General features: G+C 43.7%; 1 protein-coding gene across 2 annotated transcripts; it reads right to left on the bottom strand.

Annotated features, from left to right (window-relative positions):
• Nucleotides 1-1,031: 1,031 nt before the first annotated feature.
• On the bottom strand, nt 1,032-23,781 carry LOC106565802 (dysbindin). 2 transcript variants are annotated; one of them, XM_014133351.1, is made up of 4 exons: nt 23,419-23,781; nt 3,393-3,545; nt 2,010-2,153; nt 1,032-1,837 (listed from the first exon to the last, which is right to left on the bottom strand). In XM_014133351.1, exons 1-4 carry the CDS (start codon nt 23,459-23,461, stop codon nt 1,578-1,580), a joined length of 600 nt encoding a protein of 199 aa, XP_013988826.1. In that variant the 5' UTR covers nt 23,462-23,781; the 3' UTR covers nt 1,032-1,577. The 2 variants fall into 2 exon arrangements, with proteins under 2 accessions (XP_013988826.1, XP_013988825.1); XM_014133350.2 differs by having other exon boundaries at nt 2,004-2,153; nt 23,419-23,775.
• Between the last annotated feature and the right edge of the window lie 186 nt (nt 23,782-23,967).

The raw sequence follows: 23,967 nt of genomic DNA, 5'->3' as shown, positions 1-23,967 counted from the left end.
GAGTGCTCTGGAGCAAGTTTTCATCAAGGATCACTCTGTACTTTGCACCGTTCATCTTTCCCTCAATCCTGACTAGTCTCCCAGTCCCTGTCGCTGAAAAACATCCCCACAACATGATGCTACCACCACCATGCTTTACCGTAGGGATGGCGCCAGGTTTCCTCCAGACCTGACGCTTGGCACTTAAGCCAAAGAGTTCAATCTTGGTTTCATCAGACCAGAGAATCTTGTTTCTCATGGTCTGAGAGTCCTTTAGGTGCCTTTAGGCAAACTCCAAGTAGTGTGTCATGTGTCTTTTACTGAGGAGAGGCATCCGTCTCTACCATAAAGGCCTGATTGGTGAAGTGCTGCAAAGATGGTTGTCCTTCTGAAAGGTTCTCTCATCTCCACAGAGGAACACTGGAGCTCTGACCAAGTCCCTTCACCACCGATTGCTCAGTTTGGCTGGGCGGCAAGCTCTAGGAACAGTCTTGGTGGTTCCAAACTTTTCCATTTAAGAATGATGGAGTCCACTGTGTTCTTGGGGACCTTCAATGCTGCAGAAATGTTTTGGTGCCCTTCCCCAGATCTGTGCCTCGACACCATCCTGTCCCAGAGCTCTACGGACAATTCCTTCGACTTCATGGTTTGGTTTTTGCTCGGACATGCACTGTCAACTGTGGGACCACAAGTGTGTGCGTTACCAAATAATGTACAGTCAATTGAATTTACCACAGGTGGATTCCAATCAAATTGTGGAAACATCTTAAGGATGATCAATAGAAAGTTCAATTTAGAGTCTCATAGCAAAGGGTCTGAATGCTTATGTAAATAAGGTATTTCTGTTTATTTTTTTAATACATTTGCAAAAATGTCAAAAAAATGTTTTCACTTTGTCATTATGGGTTATTGTGTGTAGATTGATGAGGATTTTTTTAAATGTAATACATTTTAGGATAAGGCTGTAACATAACAAAATGTGGAAAAAGAGAAGGGGTCTGAATTCCGAATGCACTGTATATATCAAAATGAAAGCAACACTATGCAATATGTACAGTACATCCTTAGTTTTTATTTGTGGCAGGTGTTTTGGGATTGGTTCAACATTTTGGAGAATACGGGAACTAAGGGACAGATTTACTCAGCATTGCAGTTACTCTCTAAATAATGTTTTTGTGTGTGTAATTGCACAATTGTAAATCCCTGTCTGTAGTACAGTAAAGCATGCTTACATGGTTGCATATTTCACAACTCTATTATGTACATATCCTGGCTGTAGAGTACACACAGGAATGTACTTCCTCAAATGTCTGTATCACACATCGCCAGACCCTACTAGACTCTCAAATGAGGAAATAAAAATAAGTATCTTGTTATCTATATGCCAGAAGTATATATGGAGATAAGCAAGCTTTGAGAGGATTTGGCCTTATATTTACAGTTCAGACAAAACTAAATGAAGAGTAAAGAAAATGATGTTGTAAGTGATAGTTGCCAGTCCATGGAACACCTCTCTGTGTGAGTGTCCCGTTTCAGTGATACTTGTCAGCACCAGTATGTCCAAAATGTTAGTGAATATTGTAAGTGAAGCAAGGCCTCTATGAAGAGAAGATGGGCCGATCCTTCTCCTCATCTTTCCCTGGGGTTGATCCATTCAGCAAGAGTGTGCCGACATTCACATCCTCATCATCTGATTGGACTACAGGGGTTTCCCTTCCATCCTCATTGGTGTTCTGGCTGTTGGTGGAGGAAGTGGAGGAGGTGGAGGACATGCGGGACTTCCCCACGCAACCGCCTGTGTTGTGGGGAGAGCGTCCCTGGCTGATGACCTCATTGTTGTTGTTGTTGCCATGAACTACTGTGGGTGAAATGAAAGGGATGTTAGGCCACAGATGATCAGTGCTGCACTCAGTATTGCAGTTAATGTTGCCAGCTAGTATAGGGGAGGGACAAAGCCTAGACTCTGCCAAATACTACACTATCAACACGGGACTGCCTCAGATGCGAGTCTCCCCTCCACTCACCTTTACCTGGCAGAGGGGAGGCCAGCACCCCCTCATCCCCCCCAGAGCTGAGGAAGACATCCAAGGCCTCCTGGTCAGAGATGTCCATAAGGTCCATCTGCTCCAGCATGTCCACATTCACCTCCATGGACGAGACGCTGCCAATGGGAGCTAACAACAACACAAGAGACAAACGTGGTTGATTAGAGGCATTTACTGTATGTCAGCTTCACTTCTCAAAGGAAATGTTTAGTAACACTTAGTAGGGTTGTTCCACCAATTAGATGCCTTTCGAGTAGTTTAACTTGGTGGGAAATAAACATTTTATTTCACCTGATTTTAACATTCTGTCATAAAGAGCACATGTTCGCTTAATGAAAAAATGTTTCCCCATCTCAGTAGGTTAAAAAAAACATATACTATAGTAAGTGACTATTAAGTGCCAAATGAAGTAACAGGGATGACCGTAAAAGAGTAGACGACTTCATCTTAAATCAGCCCCAAATACCCTTGTGACAGGAGGAATGGAAGCGTGTTGTGTGCAACAGGGATGGGTATGTAAATGCAAGCTTCACAAAAAAATGTACATTGTTAAAACATTTTTAGCCTTCTATCTACGGCTAACAGGGCTGACGTGTTATGCTCGACCCTCTCAGTTGTCCACCAAAACACCAGAAAATGGCCAAAAGGAGTAGAACAAGCTCACCTGCTTTACACTATGATTTGACTATGAAATGTTTTTTACCTTCAAATTAATCATCTTCAGAAATGACTGACAACAAAATAAATAGGGCTTTACAATGATGGTGAAAACCTGGAGAAATGTTGGGGTTAAGTGGGTTAAAGTCTTCCTAGAAATCATAGAGGATGCAAGTCTAGTCATGTAAAAAATCGGATTTATAGAATTTTCCATGTGGTCTATATTAACAGGCATTTCATTTGACATAACAGGTTTTTTATAATTCAGCATTTCTACTTAAAATATCAAAGGGATGCAAAAGGAACTCATTTCGTGGAACGACCCAGAAACTTTCACACGTGTGTGTGTGTGAGAGAGAGAGAGAGAGAGAGAGAAAGAGATATTTGGAATGTCTCTATTCCTTTCTAACTTTTGTGAGTGTAATGTTTACTGTTAATTTTTGATTATTTATTTCACATTAGTTTATTATCTTTTTCACTTGCTTTGGCAATATAAACATGTTTCCCATGCCCCAAAAAATCTATTTGAATTTAATTGAGAGAGAGAGTGAGAGAGAGAGAGAGAGAGAGAGAGAACTTGAAGGCTGTGGAGTTGAATCTGGGGTTAGGGTAATGGCTTGGGTAAGGGTTGAGCTGGGGAATGGACATGAAGCTTAGATTAGGGTTAGGGTACATGTGTGCATACATGTGTGTGATGCCGATTGCACTCACGTCTCTTATAGTCATGAATCTGCAGGTGGGCAGAGGACAGGTAGACGTCCACATCGTGCTGAAATACCTCTTCAAAGAAGCGCTGTCTCTCTCTCAGTTTCAGCTGCTGGGCTGAGTCCAATTCTGGGACTCTCTGAGCATGCTCTGTCTCCGCTGGAACATAGAACAACAGAACATACCAGTCAGAAACTCTAGTCTAACAGGTCTGCAGAATCAACACTTCTCCCCAAATCTGTAACAAACAATAACCAGAAGGGGGCAACAATGAGCCATGGGAACAAGAAACGGCAGGAAACTGTAATCTCAGATTCTGGGGTTGAGAATTTTAGGCTTTTCATATCTTCTTGCAGTCTTGGTTTCCTTGGTATAACCAAGTGTAACAGACACTTTTAGCACCATAGCATATGTCTGTACAACATTTCATACTGATGCCTTACGTTGAAATATGATTGGATGATTGATCCTGTAAACCATATCATATCATAAATGCTCTCCTTTGTTCATGAAGAATATGCAATTGACAATCCACTGGGATTCAAAAACGTCAACTCCACAGCTCCATGTATTCTGATTCAATCCAGATACAGCTAATGCTTTTACTGTTGCAGGTCCGTAACTTACCTGACCAGTGTGGATGGCCAGAGAGATGTAGATCAATATATACGATATTCACACTTTACCGTAGTGTACTATATTCAATCCCTCCACACCCACCAATTGCTTTGCAAAGGCCAGCTGTCAATTCCCCTACTAGATTAATCTTGTTTAGGACAGAATGCAATCACATTTTCCACCTCATCAGAACCATTGTAATAAAGCAGAGTGCTGCTAGAGCCAGGGGAGGGGACAGCACTGAAGTGTATACACAGGGAGAGAGGAAAGAGAAATGCAAGAACCCAGAATGACCTGAAGAATGCCAGGGTGTTCTGGGCACAGAGTAAACCACCCTCCAGTTTACATCACCTTTTTATGGTGGGCTCCCTGAACACATCATGTATACAGATGTCAAAAAGTCTTCTTCCACTGTTAACATATAACTCAATCTGTAAACACACTCATTAATGGGTTAGCGATGCAATATGGAACAAGTACTGTGAGATCATAAAGTGATGTGTAGTGTCGTGTCTTGACTATCATTAATGTGTTTGACTGTTATTTTATAAAATAATTACATACCACATTCAATTATTAAGCGATTAAATTAATCATATAACAATTAGTTAAGTAGTAATCTGGGGCACCACGGGAAAAGTTATTTAACAAGTTACTATCTCCTGACTAAACTCTAAAGATATAAATATCTCTTACATCAGTCACAGTCAATTCATTAATTCTTATTTACCTTCAGTCTCATTCTGAATGTCACAAAACTCTTGGATATCTGCACGAACCCTATCATAAATGATGAATCAGCGATACACAATTTTTTTAGTTTTTAGTTTAGTTTTATTTAACCTTTATTTAACTAGGCAAGTCAGTTAAGAACAGATTCTTATTTACAATGACGTCCTACCCCGCCAAACCCAGGTGACGCTGGGCCAATTGTGCACCGCCCTATGGGACTCCCAATCATGGCCAGATGTGATGCAGCCTGGATCAAATTGGCTTAAATATTTATTACTAACTAACTAAATAATCACACAGAATTACATTAACACACAAACAGGATAGCTTACACATTGATTACTACCCAATGGAATGAAAAGTCCCTAGTGGACTAAACCGATATGATGGCTTGTTACACAAAATGGCAGATTCTAAAGAGAGGAAAAGGGAGAGACAAAGGAATTCTACTAACGTACATACAGCTGATAAATATGCTCATGGAAATGCGAATACTTTTCACATGAACGGACGCTCATTCGAAAGAATTGCAATGTACATTTTCATGTGTATGACTTTGCTGTCTCTCTGTTGAAAACACTCAATCCATCTATGGGGAGTAAGTGGACAGAAAGTCTCGGGTTGTGTAAGTCTCTGGTTGTCCACCAGAGGTCACCATGTCTTTTGTAGTCATAGCTTGGTTTCAGGTGTCTGTGAGAACGTATCTTCCAGAGGAAGTGTTAGTTAGAATGAATCTTTCAAAATACCACCTGGTGGTTCTCGGTCGAGTTTACTAGACTGAAGTACTCAAACAGCTACAGACTGAATGTTCCTGTGTAGTCTTCTTCGAGAGAGAGTTTCAGAGTTTCTAACCATTTTGTACCTTTCAGCTCACACTGTAGGCCCCGCTGGTCATGTAGAGTCTAACCATTCGTAATGTCCAATTCAACACCGTCTGCCTGCTTGTTCTAATGTGTTAATTTTCTTAACCATTTGCAACATATTCAGCTGGTGCTGCACGTAACTGGTCTCCATTTAAATGGCAACCATTTCAGCGTGTGGACTGCATCCTCACTTTCTCTGGTCTAATGTAAATTTTGTTAGTGAGTCCATTTATAAACTATGGAAAAAGGGGCATTCCATGACTCTGACATAATGTCTGTGCTCACGTGGGTGTGGTCACTGACTAGTTAAAACCTTTCTATGAAAAACAATTCTAATTTAGAAGGCTAACATTACATTTCATCTTCTCACAAAGAGTTTCAAATTTAATCATATAAGTTCCACAACATTTAGATGTAAATCTGATAACTGGGAAATATACACATTCAGAGATACAGTTATGTTGTTATACTGTCCTTAATGAGATCCCAAAACAACAACTGATCTGACATAATTGTTCTTTTAGTACACACGGACCCGACTGTCATAAAACGGCCAACTTACATTTACATTTTACATTTAAGTCATTTAGCAGACGCTCTTATCCAGAGCGACTTACAAATTGGTGCATTCACCTTATGATATCCAGTGGAACAACCACTTTACAATAGTGCATCTAAATCTTTTAGGGGGGGGGATTAGAAGGATTACTTTATCCTATCCTAGGTATTCCTTAAAGAGGTGGGGTTTCAGGTGTCTCCGGAAGGTGGTGATTGACTCCGCTGTCCTGGCGTCGTGAGGGAGCTTGTTCCACCATAGGGGTGCCAGAGCAGCGAACAGTTTTGACTGGGCTGAGCGGGAACTGTGCTTCCTCAGAGGTAGGGGGGCCAGCAGGCCAGCGGTGGATGATCGCAGTGCCCTCGTTTGGGTGTAGGGACTGATCAGAGCCTGAAGGTACGGAGGTGCCGTTCCCCTCACGGCTCCGTAGGCAAGCACCATGGTCTTGTAGCGGATGCGAGCTTCAACTGGAAGCCAGTGGAGAGAGGAGGAGCGGGGTGACGTGAGAGAACTTGGGAAGGTTGAACGCCAGACGGGCTGCGGCGTTCTGGATGAGTTGTAGGGGTTTAATGGCACAGGCAGGGAGCCCAGCCAACAGCGAGTTGCAGTAATCCAGACGGGAGATGACAAGTGCCTGGATTAGGACCTGCGCCGCTTCCTGTGTGAGGCAGGGTCGTACTCTGCGAATGTTGTAGAGCATGAACGTACAGGATCGGGTCACCGCCTTGATGTTAGTGGAGAACGACAGGGTGTTGTCCAGGGTCACGCCAAGGTTCTTAGCACTCTGGGAGGAGGACACAATGGAGTTGTCAACCATGATGGCGAGATCATGGAACAGGCAGTCCTTCCCCGGGAGGAAAAGCAGCTCCGTCTTGCCGAGGTTCAGCTTGAGGTGGTGATCCGTCATCCACACTGATATGTCTGCCAGACATGCAGAGATGCGATTCGCCACCTGGTTATCAGAAGGGGGAAAGGAGAAGATTAATTGTGTGTCGTCTGCATAGCAATGATAGGAGAGACCATGTGAGGATATGACAGAGCCAAGTGACTTGGTGTATAGCGAGAATAGGAGAGGGCCTAGAACAGAGCCCTGGGGGACACCAGAGGTGAGAGCACGTGGTGCGGAGACAGATTCTCGCCACGCCACCTGGTAGGAGCGACCTGTCAGGTAGGACGCAATCCAAGCGTGGGCCACGCCGGAAATGCCCAACTCGGAGAGGGTGGAGAGGAGGATCTGGTGGTTCACAGTATCAAAGGCAGCAGATAGGTCTAGAAGGATGAGAGCAGAGGAGAGAGTTAGCTTTAGCAGTGCGGAGAGCCTCCGTGACACAGAGAAGAGCAGTCTCAGTTGAGTGACCAGTCTTGAAACCTGACTGATTTGGATCAAGAAGGTCATTCTGAGAGAGATAGCAAGAGAGCTGGCCAAGGACGGCACGTTCAAGAGTTTTGGAGAGAAAAGAAAGAAGGGATACTGGTCTGTAGTTGTTGACATCGGAGGGATCGAGTGTAGGTTTTTTCAGAAGGGGTGCAACTCTCGCTCTCTTGAAGACGGAAGGGACGTAGCCAGCGGTCAAGGATGAGTTGATGAGCGAGGTGAGGTAAGGGAGAAGGTCTCCGGAAATGGTCTGTAGAAGAGAGGAGGGGATAGGGTCAAGCGGGAAGGTTGTTGGGCGGCCGGCCGTCACAAGACGCGAGATTTCATCTGGAGAGAGAGGGGAGAAAGAGGTCAAAGCACAGGGTAGGGCAGTGTGAACAGGATCAGCGGTGTCGTTTGACTTAACAAACGAGGATCGGATGTCGTCGACCTTCTTTTCAAAATGGTTGACGAAGTCATCCGCAGAGAGGGAGGAGGGGTGGAGGGGGAGGAGGATTCAGGAGGGAGGAGAAGGTGGCAAAGAGCTTCCTAGGGTTAGAGGCAGATGCTTGGAATTTAGAGTGGTTTCTGCTTTAGCAGCAGAAACAGAAGAGGAAAATGTAGAGAGGAGGGAGTGAAAGGATGCCAGGTCCGCAGGGAGGCGAGTTTTCCTCCATTTCCGCTCGGCTGCCCGGAGCCCTGTTCTGTGAGCTCGCAATGAGTCGTCGAGCCACGGAGCAGGAGGGGAGGACCGAGCCGGCCTGGAGGATAGGGGACATAGAGAGTCAAAGGATGCAGAAAGGGAGGAGAGGAGGGTTGAGGAGGCAGAATCAGGAGATAGGTTGGAGAAGGTTTGAGCAGAGGGAAGAGATGATAGGATGGAAGAGGAGAGAGTAGCGGGAGAGAGAGAGCGAAGGTTGCGACGGCGCAATACCATCCGAGTAGGGGCAGAGTGAGAAGTGTTGGAGGAGAGCGAGAGGGAAAAGGATACAAGGTAGTGGTCGGAGACTTGGAGGGGAGTTGCAATGAGATTAGTGGAAGAACAGCATCTAGTAAAGATGAGGTCAAGCGTATTGCCTGCCTTGTGAGTAGGGGGGGAAGGTGAGAGGGTGAGGTCAAAAGAGGAGAGGAGTGTAAAGAAGGATACAGAGAGGAATGAGTCAAAGGTAGACGTGGGGAGGTTAAAGTCACCCAGAACTGTGAGAGGTGAGCCATCCTCAGGAAAGGAACTTATCAAGGCGTCAAGCTCATTGATGAACTCTCCAAGGGAACCTGGAGGGCAATAAATGATATGGATGTTAAGCTTGAAAGGGCTGGTAACTGTGACAGCATGGAATTCAAAGGAGGCGATAGACAGATGGGTCAGGGGAGAAAGAGAGAAAGTCCACTTGGGAGAGATGAGGATTCCAGTGCCACCACCCCGCTGGCCAGATGCTCTCGGGGTATGCGAGAACACGTGGGCAGACGAGGAGAGAGCAGTAGGAGTAGCAGTGTTATCTGTGGTAATCCATGTTTCCGTCAGCGCCAAGAAGTCGAGGGACTGGAGGGTAGCATAGGCTGAGATGAACTCTGCCTTGTTCCAGAGGCTGCTTCACCCCTCTCCAGAACTTCACCCCTCTCCCCCTCTGCGGGAGAGAGGGGGCAATGTAGAGCGGACCCACTGTATCCTGATCCTTCAGATCTTCACAGGAGAGTCATGACATTAGCCTACATACAGCAGACTGACATAGGCTACATTGGGGCTTTCAGCACAGTTCTGTAAGTGTTAAAACATGAATTGCCCTCTCTCGCCTCTCAACACATCCATATATTGACCTCCTACTGAACAAAACTGTCTGGGGATTTAGGCATAGTGAGAAGCTACAGGCAGGGATTGGGCTAATTGTATGAGGCTTTTAATCCTGATCTAAATTGGGAATAATGTAAAGATTATGTGGCCTGTGCTGTGATCACTGATCATGCTCAGACAGTAATGAGGCTCTAAGAAGCTGAGGACAGATAGAGGTATCAGGGCAGAAATAATAATAGGGGGAAGAGGAACTTGGCCTCCGACCACAGGGCTGCAAGCTCCAAGTGGATGTCTAATAGTATTGTCACCGTGACAACGTCTTTATTGCTGAATTTGTTTTAATCCTTGCTGAGTCATGACAAGTAACCGCATAAAGCAGTGTTGCTTTTGTTTTGCCCATGCTTCTCTAACATTACAGTAAGCAAATGGTATAATGGTAATACCAATGGTGTTCCTGGTTTTCCTTTGTATGCAGAACGATTTAAGTCTATCTGAAAAGGGCAAACACGCCCCCCCCCAGTCCAGTCTGCTGTGTCAGCCCCAAACACCCCGTGGGTCCTGTGGAGCCCTCTGTCTAGTGACAAAAGGAGGCAGGCCTGTCACAGCAACTCCCTGTCTCCCCCAGTCTGGAAGCCCTGTCCTGGGGCCATCCGGGAAGGGGAGGAGAGATAGCAGAGGAGAGGCTTCACCTCACCTCCTGGGCCTGACTCTCTGTCTGACTGCACCACTGGGCACCATTGGGAATCACTGGGCATCTGTGGGCAAACACTAAGACACTGATCCATGTGGGGGACAGCCTCTGACACCAGCCCAAGCAAACTCTCAGCGCTCCAGAGGCACAAAACCAAAATGACAGAAAAAATAAAGAGCTGGTGAGAAAGTCTGCTGCATCCTGCCAAACATTCAATGAGTTATGTCTGTTCATAACATTAGTATTCTGTCTGCTCTATGAGTTACAAGTTTGAAGTCATGGAATTAGGCCCTGACTGTGCTTTGTCGTGGATTCTATTGCCTTCACTCACTGTGATGATTCAGATGGATTTGATTTGAACCACCCTCATGAAGCCAACTTTACCCACAACATATCAGATCTCATTAGCTATTACAACAGCTCTGTGTATGTACATGATGTAACTCGGTACAATGAGCAACATCATTTCGTCCCCTGTCACATCTATTTTCTAACGTAACTTGCAGTGATGTAGGCAGCTATCTGACCAATTCAGCTAAATTGAGGCACGTAATAAGGCCATATAATGACAGAGATGTCTTTCGCTCCTGAAGCACTTTCACATTTCCTTTCCTTTCTTCTGTTCTCATCCCCTCTCCTCTCCCTCCTCCTCCTCTCTCATCATAATTGTTTCCATGAAGTGATTAAAATCAGTCCACAATCCTTAAAACTTTTTCCATTGTCATTTCCAACTCTGTTTTTTCTAAACGACAAATCTCCCAGAGCTGCTGTTTATGTAACCAGAGAGAGTAGGATATTGTCACTCTGGTTACTCCCCTGCGGAAAGCAAAGCCCGATGTGTGATTAATTTAGGATTATATAATAAAGGTGTAAAATTGGGAGCACTGAAGCACTCTCGCCATGCCGGCGGCACTTTTCTTCAGCCTCAATCTAAGAGAGCATGTTAACTTGTGGGCCTGGGGCCACAGACAGATACAAGGATAGGAGAACACTTTTTGGTTTCAGGCAGAACCATTTTTGGCTCCAGGTAGAAGAACCCTTTTGGGTTCCATGTAGAACCCTCTGTGGAAAGGGTTCTACATGGAACCTAAAAGGGTTATTCAAAGGGCTCTCCTATGTGGACAGCCAAAGAACCCTTTAAGGTTCTATATTTTTCTAAGTGTGTAATGCATCACTGGTTTCTATGGAGAACTAACTCATCATAATTGTCCTTATAAAAGCCTATTGCTTTCAAAAAGAAGAAGAACAAGAATAACTTTCAAAGCCTTGCTCACATTGCTTTTTAGGTTCTGTGGCGAACGGCAGGGCTCTCCAGAGGGTGGTGCAGTCTGCCCAACTCATCACCGGGGCCAAACTACCTGCCCTCCAGGACACCTAGAGCACCTGATGTGACAGGAAGGCCAAAAAGATCATCAAGGACATCAACCACCCGAGCCACGGTCTATTCATCCCATTATCATCCAAAAGGCAAGGTCAGTACAGGTGCATCAAAGCTGGGACCGAGAGACTGAAAAACAGCTTCTATCTTAACCTGTCTGGGATAGGGGGCAGTATTTTCACGGCCGGATAAAAAACGTACCCGATTTAAACTGGTTACTACTCTTTCCCAGAAACGAGAATATGCATAGTATTAGTAGATTGGGATAGAAAACACTCTAAAGTTTCTAAAACTGTTTGAATGGTGTCTGTGAGTATAACAGAACTCATATGGCAGGCAAAAACCTGAGAAGATTCCAAGCAGGAAGTGGCCTGTCTAACAATTTGTAGTCCTTCTGTTGCATCTCTATCAAAATTACAGTATCTGTGCTGTTACGTGACACTTTCTAAGGCTTCCATTGGCTCTCTAAAGCCTTCAGAAACCGTCTCCTGTCTCTGGGCAGATAACAGCAGCACAGTTTGTCAGTGGACTGCCTGGTGACAGAGAGACTGGAGATGTGCATTCACGAGACCTCGCCATTTTTTTCTTTCCCTCTTTGAATGAATACAACATTGTCCGGTTGGAATATTATCGCTATTTTACGAGAAAAATACCATAAAAATTGATTTTGAACAGCGTTTGACATGCTTCTAAGTACGGTAATGGAACATTTTGAATTTTTTTGTCACATAATGCGCTCACGCATTACCCTTTGGATAGTGACCTGAACGCACGAACAAAACGGAGCTATTTGAATATAACTATGGATTATTTGGAACCAAAACAACATTTGTTGTTGAAGAAGAAGTCCTGGGAGTGCATTCTGATGAAGAACAGCAAAGGTAATCCAATTTTCTAATAGTAATTCTGAGTTTAGTGAGCCCCGAAGTTGGCGGGTGTCTGAATAGCTAGCCTGTGATGGCTGAGCTATGTACTCAGAATATTGCAAATGTGCTTTCGCCGAAAAGCTATTTTAAAAGCTGACATAGAGATTGCATAAAGGAGTTCTGTATCTATAATTCTTAAAATAATTGTTATGTATTTTGTCAACGTTTATGATGAGTAATTTAGTAAATTCACCAGAGGTTTTCGGTGGGTATGCTAGTTCTGAACATTACATGCTAATGTTAAAAGCTGGTTTTTGATATAAATATGAACTTGATTGAACAAAACATGCATGTATTGTATAACATAATGTCCTAGGAGTGTCATCTGATGAAGATCATCAAAGGTTAGTGCTGCATTTAGCTGTGGATTGGGTTTTTGTGACATATATGCTTGCTTGGAAAATGGCTGTGTGATTATTTTGGGCTGGGTACTCTCCTGACACAATCTAATGTTTTGCTTTCGCTATAAAGCCTGTTTGAAATCGGACAATGTGGTTGGATTAACGAGAGTCTTATCTTTCAAATGGTGTTAAACAGTAATATGTTTGACAAATTGAAGTTATAGCATTTAAGGTTTTTGTATTTCGCGCCACGCTCTACCATTGGATATTGGTGAGGCGTTCCGCTAGCGGAATGTCTAGATGCAAGCCATCAGACTGTTAAATAGCCATCTTCCGCCCGGTTACGCAACCCTGCACCTTAGAGGCTGCTGCCCTATATTCATAGACTTGGAACTACCGGCCACTTTAATAATGGAACACTAGTCACTTTAATAATGTTTAAATAATGTTTACATACTGCTTTACAAATCTCATATGTATATACTGTATTCTATTCCACTGTATTTTAGTCAATGCCACTCCGACGTTGCTCTATCTAATATTTAAATATTTCTTCATTCCATTCTTTTACTTTTAGATGTGTGTATATTGTTGTGAATTGTTAGATACTACTGCACTGTTGGAGCTAGGAACACAAGCATTTCGCTACACCCGCAATAATATCTGCTAAATATGTGTGTGTGACCAATACAATTTGATTTGATTAGCAAAGTGAAAGAGCAGGTGTTCCAGCGCGAGGGAGAGAGAGGAGGGGGCAGGCAGAAAAAAACATGCTCATATGTCTTGATAATCTGTATCTCGCAATGTCTTGTCTTACATGTCTCGCAAATCCAAAGTAGCCTAAAGTTTGCCTCTTCCCCAGGCCTTAATAGCCTATCGTCTAGTTAGGCTATAACACTGAAAATAATATGTTTTGTGATAACTGCACTGTGATGGCTTCTTGGTAGCTAGTCATGAGGCTGGGAGATTGGGGGATAGATAAAGCCAACTTCATAAAATTACTAGGTGGCTAGTAGTATGACCGAGAAACAACAACCACACCTTTTTTTTACATAAATAATACAAATTAAATTACAACATGACAAATCTGAGGGGGCACGTGCCCCTGTTCCCGCTATGGGCATGATGCCTCTGCTCCCATCTCTTTTAAGGCTAAAACTCCTGAGGGGGAGACAAAGCATGCCCAAGACACCTCAACCAGAGACCAGAGCCCTACCAGGGACTGTCAGAACACCAGAACACCTGTGGATTAATCAGAGGATGATATCACAACACAAGCAATTGATGGAGACACCACTGACTATGGAAATTCCAGCTCTACCACCTCAAGCCTGCATGAACAGGAAGACACAGCCACTGATAACAATCAGAGAGCTCTAACAGGACCCCAACACATGACCACGAGAAGCTCCTGGTCAATCTCCTGGTCAAGGAATCCATGGAGGAGGGACTGGAATAAGGAACTTGCTGTCTTCATGATGCAGAATAACTCAGATGATTAACCAACCGACCAAGCAACCAAACAGCCAGCCACCAACCAACCAACGGACCGACGAACCAACCAACCAGCCTTAACTACAATATGAAGACATGTAGGAGTGGAAGATAACTCCTAGTCATTTTAATATTTCTAATTTACAAATAAATGCATATCATAAATTATGATGTGATTCTGTATTAGTGTAAGATACAGTTGAAGTCGGAAGTTTACATACACCTTAGCCAAATACATTTAAACTCAGTTTTTCACAATTCCTGACATTTAATCCTTGTAAAAATTCCCTGTCTTAGGTCAGTTAGGATCACCACTTTATTTTAAGAATGTGAAATGTCAGAATAATAGTAGAGAGAATGACTTATTTCAGCTTTTATGTCTTTCATCACATTCCCTGTGGGTCAGAAGTTTACATACACTCAATTAGTATTTGGTAACGTTCCTTTTAAGTTGTTTAACTTGGGTCAAACGTTTTGGGTAGCCTTCCACAAGCTTCCCACAATAACTTGGGTGAATTGTGGCCCATTCCTCCCGACAGAGCTGGTGTAACTGAGTCAGGTTTGTAGGCCTCCTTAATCGCACACGCTTTTTCAGTTCTGCTCACAAAATGTCTTTATGATTGAGGTCAGGGCTTTGTGATGGCCACTCCAATACCTTGACTTTGTTGTCCTTAAGCCAGTTTGCCACAACTTTGGAAGTATCATTGGGGTCATTGTCCATTTGGAAGACCCATTTGCGACCAAGCTTTGACTTCCTGACTGATGTCTTGAGATGTTGCTTCAATATATCCACATAATTTTCCTATCTCATGATGCCATCTATTTTGTGAAGTGCACCAGTCCCTCCTGCAGCAAAGCACCTCTACAACATGATGCTGCCACCCCCGTGCTTCACGGTTGGGAAGGTGTTCTTTGGCTTGCAAGCCTCCCCCTTTTTCCTCCAAACATAATGATGGTCATTATGGCCAAACAGTTCTATTGTTGTTTCATCAGACCAGAGGATGTTTCTCCAAAAAGTACAATCTTTGTCCCTATGTGCAGTTGCAAACCGTAGTCTGGCTTTTTTATGGTGGTTTTGGAGCAGTGGTTTCTTCCTTGCTGAGTGGCCTTTCAGGTTATGTCGATATAGGACTCGTTTTACTATGGATATAGATACTTTTGTACCTGTTTCCTCCAGCATCTTCACAAGGTCCTTTGCTGTTGTTCTGGGATTGATTTGCACTTTTCGCACCAAAGTACGTTAAGGCATTTGGAAATTGCTCCCAAGGATGAACCAGACTTGTGGAGGTCTACAATTATTTTTCTGAGGTCTTGGCTGATCTCTTTTGATTTTCCCATGGTGTCACGCAAAGAGGCACTGAGTTTGAAGGTAGGCCTTGAAATACATCCACCGGTACACCTCCAATTGACTCAAATGATGTCAATTAGCCTATCAGAAGCTTCTAAAGCCATGACATAATTTTCTGGAATTTTCCAAGCTGTTCAAAGGCACAGTCAACTTAGTGTATGTAAACTTCTGACTCACTGGAATTGTGATATAGTGAATTATAAGTGAAATAATCTGTCTGTAAACAATTGTTGAAAAAATAACTTGTGTCATGCACAATGTAGATGCCCTAACCGACTTGCCAAAACTACAGTTCGTTAACGAGAAATTTGTGGAGTGGTTGAAAAACGAGTTTTAATAACTCCAACCTAAGTGTATGTTAACTTCCGACTTCAACTGTAAGTGTATTAGTGTAAGAGAAGTGTTAGATATTGTTAAATAAGAAAGACACAACAGCACAACAATACAAACTGTATGTTAGCTCTTAACATTTGTCCCCCCAAAACAAGGCAGAAAGAAAAAGACATCTCCATGGAGCAGTGTGGCTTTACTATGTCAGGTATAGATGGCATTCAACAAGGTCACTGGAGAGGTCTGTGTGCTTAGAGCAGAGCTGACACTTGGCATTGCGGGGAGGGAGTGACTCCTTTTTCTCTTCTCATGGTCGTATGCAATCAGACATGACCCCGCCTTCTCTTATTATGAGGGCAGTGTGAGAGCCATGCTGACAAAGCAAGATGCCAGCAGAAATTGAGGCCAGGCATATGAGGAATATCAAAACATGCCAGGGTATATCTCAAAAATACTGGTTGCATGACTGATGTCTAAATGTGTATCACAGTAATAAAGACTGATAACAGTACAGTATGTCGCTGCAGTTTGGGAGAACAGCAGTTTGGTCATACTTTGGATCACTCAGTGTTTTCCTCATCCTCATGTTAGTGCAAAAGATCCTACAACCAGGTTGACATTGATTGATTGATGCTTTATGTATTTTTCTTAAGAGGCCTGGTACCTGACTTATACATGAGCTAAAGGGAAAGTAGTTAACAATGCAAATCTTCCCATTGATTTTCCTATCCCATTTTGTTACCATCTAATCCCCTTTATCAATAAGGTCTGGGGAACTCACAGCTGACCTTTTTGACCTTTGACCAGTTCCCTTTTCACAAGGGAAAAAACAGGGTCACAAAATGACAGGGTCACAATATCTCGGATTGCTGAGATCACTTTTCCGGACAATCATTCTCCATTCCTTACCCAAACCCCCCACTTCACACCACAAGCCACCCAGAGTGGCAGCCAGTGGGCAACACAGAGCGGCTATTCAGGAGGGAGGAAGAGGGGGGACTCAGATGAGAGAAGACTGGGACAAAACAGATGAAAGCAGATTGTCAGAGGGCTTTAAGTTTGACCTGACTTTCTTACAGAAAGGTTTTTCCGTTGTTTTTACTCACTCCCTCTCTCCCCCTCAGGGAAATGAGTTGGGGGTTGGACAGAGTGCGGGATTAGGGCTCAGTACCAGCTGGACGTGTGGAATGAGTCGGACTCGAACAGAGCCGGACGTGTCAGCTTTCCCACTCTGCCTCCCCACACAAAGACAAACCCAGATCCTCCACTCTGACGGGAAAAACAGAAAAAGCCCTTTCAGACAAACACAAAAGCAGGGCTGTAAGGGAGTGATTCTAAAGCAGGGCTGTAAGGGAGTGATTCTAAAGCAGGGCTGTAAGGGAGTGATTCTAAAGCAGGGCTGTAAGGGAGTGATTCTAAAGCAGGGCTGTAAGGGAGTGATTCTAAAGCAGGGATGTAAGGGAGTGATTCTAAAGCAGGGCTGTAAGGGAGTGATTCTAAAGCAGGGATGTAAGGGAGTGATTCTAAAGACATGACGCCAGTGAGAGGAAGTTATTTTACTCCATAGGCATGTCGGGAAGGTTAGGAAGGGGTACACCATGACATCATCAGCACATTGTCCTTTCCAACAGGGACCTCTCTCCCTCTCTGTATCATACTCACATTAGACCTTAGTGCTAGTCAGATACAGAGATAGTGAGAGCTGAAGGGCTGATGACCTCGTGACTGGAAGAGCTGGCCTCAGAAAGACAAACAGTGTTTGGGAACAAAACATGGACGATTAGCTTTCTAGATGATCCAGTTGCTTTTGGGTTTTAGATCTTTCACTGGGGCTGCTGGTTTGTGGCCTTCCTACATTCCCCAGCAGAGGCAGCTCTCAACACAAAAACCCTATGGGAATGGTCACTTCCTTTAGTGCAAACACTAATTATAGACTAGTTTGCCAGAGTCATTTGAAGGGAATTCTCTACCACCAAGCATAACTGGTTTCATAAAAGTGACAGACTTAATTTCCAAAATAATGAAGTAATCCTACTTAAATAATCCTTTGGAATTGATAGTAAACTGCAAAGACACAGCCATGAAAATGTAGGTTTCCTTGCGGTGGAAGACAAAAAGCAGCTCTCTCTCTATATATACACACGTCTCTTTGGGGGCAGAGTGAGCACTGCCTGTGCTCTCTCTCTATCTCTCTCTCTCTCTTTCACAGGATGACAACATGGCACCAGTGATCAGTGTTAGATGTTGTTCAGGATAAGAGATGAATCACCTGCTGGCACATCGCCAGGCAGTGAGACAACAGCAGGCAGTGACAGTGACTCCTGATCAGATTGATCAGGACCAACAAGATGTGACGTAATGCTGTTTGGGACTGGGGGAGATGAGACTGGGTAACCTTTACGACAGGACATGTTGCTGCGGGTGTGTGGGAGGGTAACAGGAGGGATTGTATTTCAACATGCACCATCTCACCGCTTGCTCTGGAGATGTGTTTGAGGGAAGAAGTTGGGAGGAAAAGTGGATAAAAAAACTAAAAGGAGTGAGATAAGAAAGGTCAACCAAAGACTAAAAAGTTCAATGGAAGTGCAAAGAAGGTGGGTGAAAAAAAGGAATGTACATATAAAAGAGAAGAAAAAAGATTAGGTGTGGAGTAGACAGGGAGAGCTGAGAGAAAGAATGAGTAGACAGGGAGAGCTGAGAGAAAGAATGAGTAGACAGGGAGAGGCCAGAGAAAGAATGAGTAGACAGGGAGAGGCCAGAGAAAGAATGAGTAGGCAGGGAGATCGAAGAGAGAGAATGAGTAGACAGGGAGAGCCCAGAGAAAGAATGAGTAGACAGGGAGAGCCAAGAGAAGTAATGAGTAGACAGGGAGAGCCTAGAGAGATAATGAGTAGACAGGGAGAACCAAGAGAAGTAATGAGTAGACAGGGAGAGCCTAGAGAGATAATGAGTAGACAGGGAGAACCAAGAGAAGTAATGAGTAGACAGGGAGAGCCAAGAGAAAGAATGAGTAGACAGGGAGAGCCAAGAGAAAGAATGAGTAGACAGGGAGAGCCAAGAGAAAGAATGAGTAGACAGGGAGAGCTGAGAGAAAGAATGAGTAGACAGGGAGAGCCAAGAGAAAGAATGAGTAGACAGGGAGAGCTGAGAGAAAGAATGAGTAGACAGGGAGAGCCAAGAGAAAGAATGAGTAGACAGGGAGAGCTGAGAGAAAGAATGAGTAGACAGGGAGAGCTGAGAGAAAGAATGAGTAGATAGTGAGAGCTGAGAGAAGGAATGAGTAGACAGGGAGAGGCCAGAGAAAGAATGTACCGACTGATTGGAGCTCATTAGCTGAGGAGGATGTCTTCCTGTTTTAACATGATGTCTTTTCCACTGCTCTCTCATCATCAAATTCCACTCTCAACAGTCTAGTGGCTGGCAAAAGCTGGCACTATGGAGATCATCAGCTGGCCATGACTGCCTCTAGGTATCTGGAAGTTCATTGGATCAATTGTAGTGAATAAGGGGGCAACATAGAAACTGCTTCAGAACAACATCAGATTATATGAAGCCCTGTGCAATTACTTTGTTTATTGAAAGGGTTTAGCAGGTGAAGCACCGTCCCTGGCTATGTAAACTGACCAGGGTGGCAGGCAATAGCCTCCCTTACATAAAACAGATGACAATATTAACAATTATGTAGAAGATGCCTCTTGTCGTATTTTGTTTACACCATTTATTATTGGGCTTTTTTCATCCTCCTGCTCTCTCCTGAACCTCCCATCTGGGCTTGGTTCCAATTGCGAAGAGAGTGAATTATTGATGTTGAGAGTTGAGCTGTGTGTGTGTGTGTGTGTGTGTGTGTGTGTGTGTGTGTGTGTGTGTGTGTGTGTGTGTGTGTGTGTGTGTGTGTGTGTGTGTGTGTGTGTGTGTGTGTGTGTGTGTGTGTGTGTGTGTGTGTGTGAGATCGTTGCGTGTGTGTGTTTGGACTGTGTGTGTGTGGGGAGCTTGCAATGGGTTGAATCACAGACTGGCACCACCACATGCCCACTCTGTAAATACTACAATGACATCATCTCTCCTCTCCCAGCACAAACATTCACACTCCGGACTGACAATAGTGCCATTTATAGGTCAGTCAGCCTCAGTCTCCTGTGCCAGTGCCCTCTACGTGGCCCATAAGCAGACTACTCGTCCACAATGAAGCCAAGAAGCTGAAAACTGAGAGACGTCTCCATTAGACTACACTCACTCACCATGAATGAGCAGAATTTGTCTGGAGTGTTGTGAGGGAGCGGATGTACTTAAAAGCATCAATAGGGTGACACTGTTGGTCAACTGAGTTCCCTCCATCATGACTCATCATGCCCTTTGGCAACACATCAACTATCACATTGTTCACCTTTCCTGGTGTTCCTGGAACCTCTTTGTTGCTCATCCTCTTTTTGTGATGAATAGCCCACATTGTTATTTTCAAATCAATGGAGAGCATCACTGGAATGTTTGGCTGGACACAATAGAATAGTTCTGGCCTTACAGTGATCTATTCTGTTGTTGTTGGTATTTCTCAAATCTAGTGCTTTTTGGAAGCAAACCACTCGATTTCGTCTCTGCGTTATATTGGCATCGAACATGTCACCCTCCCTAGGAGAGGGGGTGACCTTGATAATTTATTGTTAAAACGAGAGGCTGCCTGGATCTTTAATTTAAAGACCCTTGCTCCCTTCGGTCTCAACATAGACTTTGATCTTAAGCCATTCTTGTGATTATTGTGACTTTGCCATTGTAATTGTTTGTAAGCTTGTGTAGTCTAAAATGAATCTATGATCGTATGCTATCCATTTGTTTTTTGTATGCTGTTCTTTGTATGCCATTTTTATATTTGAGAATTAACCAATGATATTACAGACACCTGTGTGTCTTTTGACACTATATAAACGAGTCATCTCGCAGTGTTTGTGATCATACCCTGATGAAGACAGCTTGGCTGTCAAAACGTTGGATATTACATTTTTGCATCTGAGCTCCTAGAGTGTGCGGCTCTCCCTTATTTTCAAATCGAGTGCTGTCATGAGCCTGAGTAGTTTTGCACTATCGTTGTGGGTCCATGGTGAACAGCAAAGACCAGAAACCAAACCACTATGTATTTCCCATACAATTACTAATGATACCTGTGATACCTGTGTTGATGTGGGAGATGTGTAAGAGCTTTGTGGGTCCAGCACATGCTGACAGATTTATGAATAATGAATAATAACTGTGTTGTTGTATTTAGTGAACTACAATATGCCTGTAGGCATTAACAAGTATACCTGGTCTGAACCAGGGCTTGTTTTTCACCAAGCAGAGAATGGGATGATGGGAGATTTGATCCAAACTAATTAGGAGGACTTGGTTTTAGGCCTTGGTTTTAGGCCTAAGGTTTTAGGCTGTGTAGATTAAAGGATCTAAGTAGAAATAGATATGAACAGACGCTCATTCAAGGCCTGTAGTGTGTACAGATACATAATGTACATACACACACATGCACATGTACACACACCATGGGGCATTGCATGTGCACAGCATCCATGGATATTGTGTGTTCATCAAGCTGTTGGTCAGCCATGCATGGGGAAAAAACGACATTATCTACACTGCAGCTGTTGCAGTCATAAAGTAATATTAGTACAGGTAGAATAAATCCAGAAGCTTTTGTTGTGGCCACCTCTCCATCCTACAGTGAGCTGCACCACCTTATCAGAAATGTACTATGCTGTGTCTGCCTCAGTGGGAGACTGGCTCTGTTTAAAATGAGCACTCTGGCAACAGTAATCCTGTGAGCCACTAGCATACATGGGGAACAGATAGGAGTTCCATGGAATGCTGCAGGGAGAGACACCAGTCGTATCTATATAATGGAGTTAGTCCCGTCAGAAAACGAAGGGACCTACCATGGTTGGTGAAGAGTAGAATACCTGAATGGGATACCTGAGACACACAATGTTTGATCACCGAGCATAGTTGGCACCACAACAAAACCATGTCCACAACAACATAGAAAATATGTGAGAATAAGTTGTGTGTTTGCAATCAGTTATGTCTTATCTGGTGTACATTCAATACAAACTGCGCATGAATCATTCCCAACCTGTCATGTAACTTTTCAACAGTGTGATAGCAGCTGTACAGTCCTCCAAGCCAACACACACCACTGTGCCCCTCCAAACAGAACATTCCCACACAATACAGACCCTACAGGTAGGGCACTGGGCACTGGGACCGGTCTACCCACAGATAGAGGATGTCTTCTCTCTCAGTCATGGTCTGATCAAATTTAGCCACTGACTGACTGACCCTATTGTGACAAATTCAATTTCCTCTTTCTGTGTTTCACTGTGAGAGCATCGTCTGTAGGACAGTCTGTCTGTAGCCCTATGTCACTGAAGTCAATCTATAGATACAGACACAACCCATGCCCACTATAATTCTCTGTTCTGTTAATTTTCCCTATTCACTCTGTCCTATGTGGCTCTCAAACTGGAAGAAAATTTCTCAATCATTTTTACAGGCTAAATTCCTGTCCAATCATTCAAAATGGTTAAATTTCCGTTTCATTACAAGGGTTCTATTTCTTGCTGTTTTTTTTTTTTAGGAGTTAGAGATTCATGTCAGTGAAAGCATTGGATGTCTTTAAGGCCCCAATCCAAAATGAGAATATACTGTATCCCTTTAAGAACCCTCAATGTCTTGAGTAAAGTTCCACTGATTACAGCGGTATTATGGTACATTACTCATGGGGATGATTCACCATTCTAGACTTTATTTGGCCAGCAGAACATACAGTATGTCAGCCTTAGTAACATCAACAAACACCAGGTCCTTACCACATCGGCTGAGCAGTCAAAGCAGCCAACACCGACACACACCGACACACACAGACACACACACACACACACACGCACACGCACACACACACACACACACACACACACACACACACACACACACACACACACACACCAACAACAACATCAACAACAATAACAACAGCAGGAATCAGTAATCACCCATAATTACTTGAACAGGTTCTGTTGATTGTGGCTTGGTTTGTGTTTCTCTTCACTAAATATTTAATGAGTTTGTCTGTCTGTAAAGCTACTACAGATACCCAAATATGGACAGGAATTTTCTCTATGTAGCGTTCTGCTCAGCAATAGGGGATTACAGTGATTGAAACTACAGATGTAGGATCTTAATTTGATCACCCTGTTGCAGGAGAACTGTCCTGCAATGCAGGAAATGTAAAACCTGTAGTGTATTTGAGGTTTAAAAAAGCTTCTGAAGTTTGTAATTTGAACTTTGAAATGTCAGTTTATTTGTATCAATCGCCCACAAAACTGTCCATTAATTATAATCCACATAATAATGTACATTTCCTGTTGCTGCAGGATTATTTTCCTGTGTAGAAAACTGGCTCACATCTGAATATAGAAAATTATTTTTTTTAAACAGTACAGTACACTACAGAATAAATGACTAAAATGATCTGTAATGACTTATGGAATATTCCCATTGTGACGTAGACTTTCCAAGTCCTACACATTCAAATAGTTTTTAAGAGAGGTAAAGAAGCTTTAAAGTTACTCACAGGGTAGACGCTTGTTGTGGAGGTTTGCCCCAGATGAGCTCATGGTGCTGGCAGCTTCGGAGAGAGAGCTGCAGAATCAGATGAGGTGTGCTGTTGAGGAGGACTGGAGAGTCAGGTCACACAGTCAGGCACAGAGATGAGATGGGGTGGGGAACAGTCAGCCCTCCAGAGCCTCAGCAGGACAGCTCATCTCCCTCCTCTCCTGGGACAGACAGAGAGTAAAAGCACTCCCAAGAAACTCACTGGCTCTCTCAAACACACTCTCTCCTTTCTCTATGGAACAGTACAGGACCCTTCTCTCTGAGTGAACTTACTCTGTCAACTACAGTATTTGGATGAGAACAGCAGGTTAGGGCTTTGTGGAGCATACCAAATGGTCATTCACAGGGGGAGGAGCTTGGTGTGAGAGGGGTGGATAGGGGAGAGTGCAGGGTCCTTTATGTAACAGTGGAAGATACCAAGTCAGTAGACAGACACTTGCTTTTGTTATTTTTGTCATCCTCTCTCTCTCCCTCTCTCCTTTCTCCTCTGTGTCCCTCTCACTTCCAG

Source organism: Salmo salar, chromosome ssa12 (assembly GCF_905237065.1).
Source record: "Salmo salar chromosome ssa12, Ssal_v3.1, whole genome shotgun sequence".
NCBI lineage: Eukaryota > Metazoa > Chordata > Actinopteri > Salmoniformes > Salmonidae > Salmo > Salmo salar.
The sequence above is the reverse complement of the archived record's forward strand: the minus strand, read 5'-3'. Positions and strand labels throughout refer to the sequence as shown.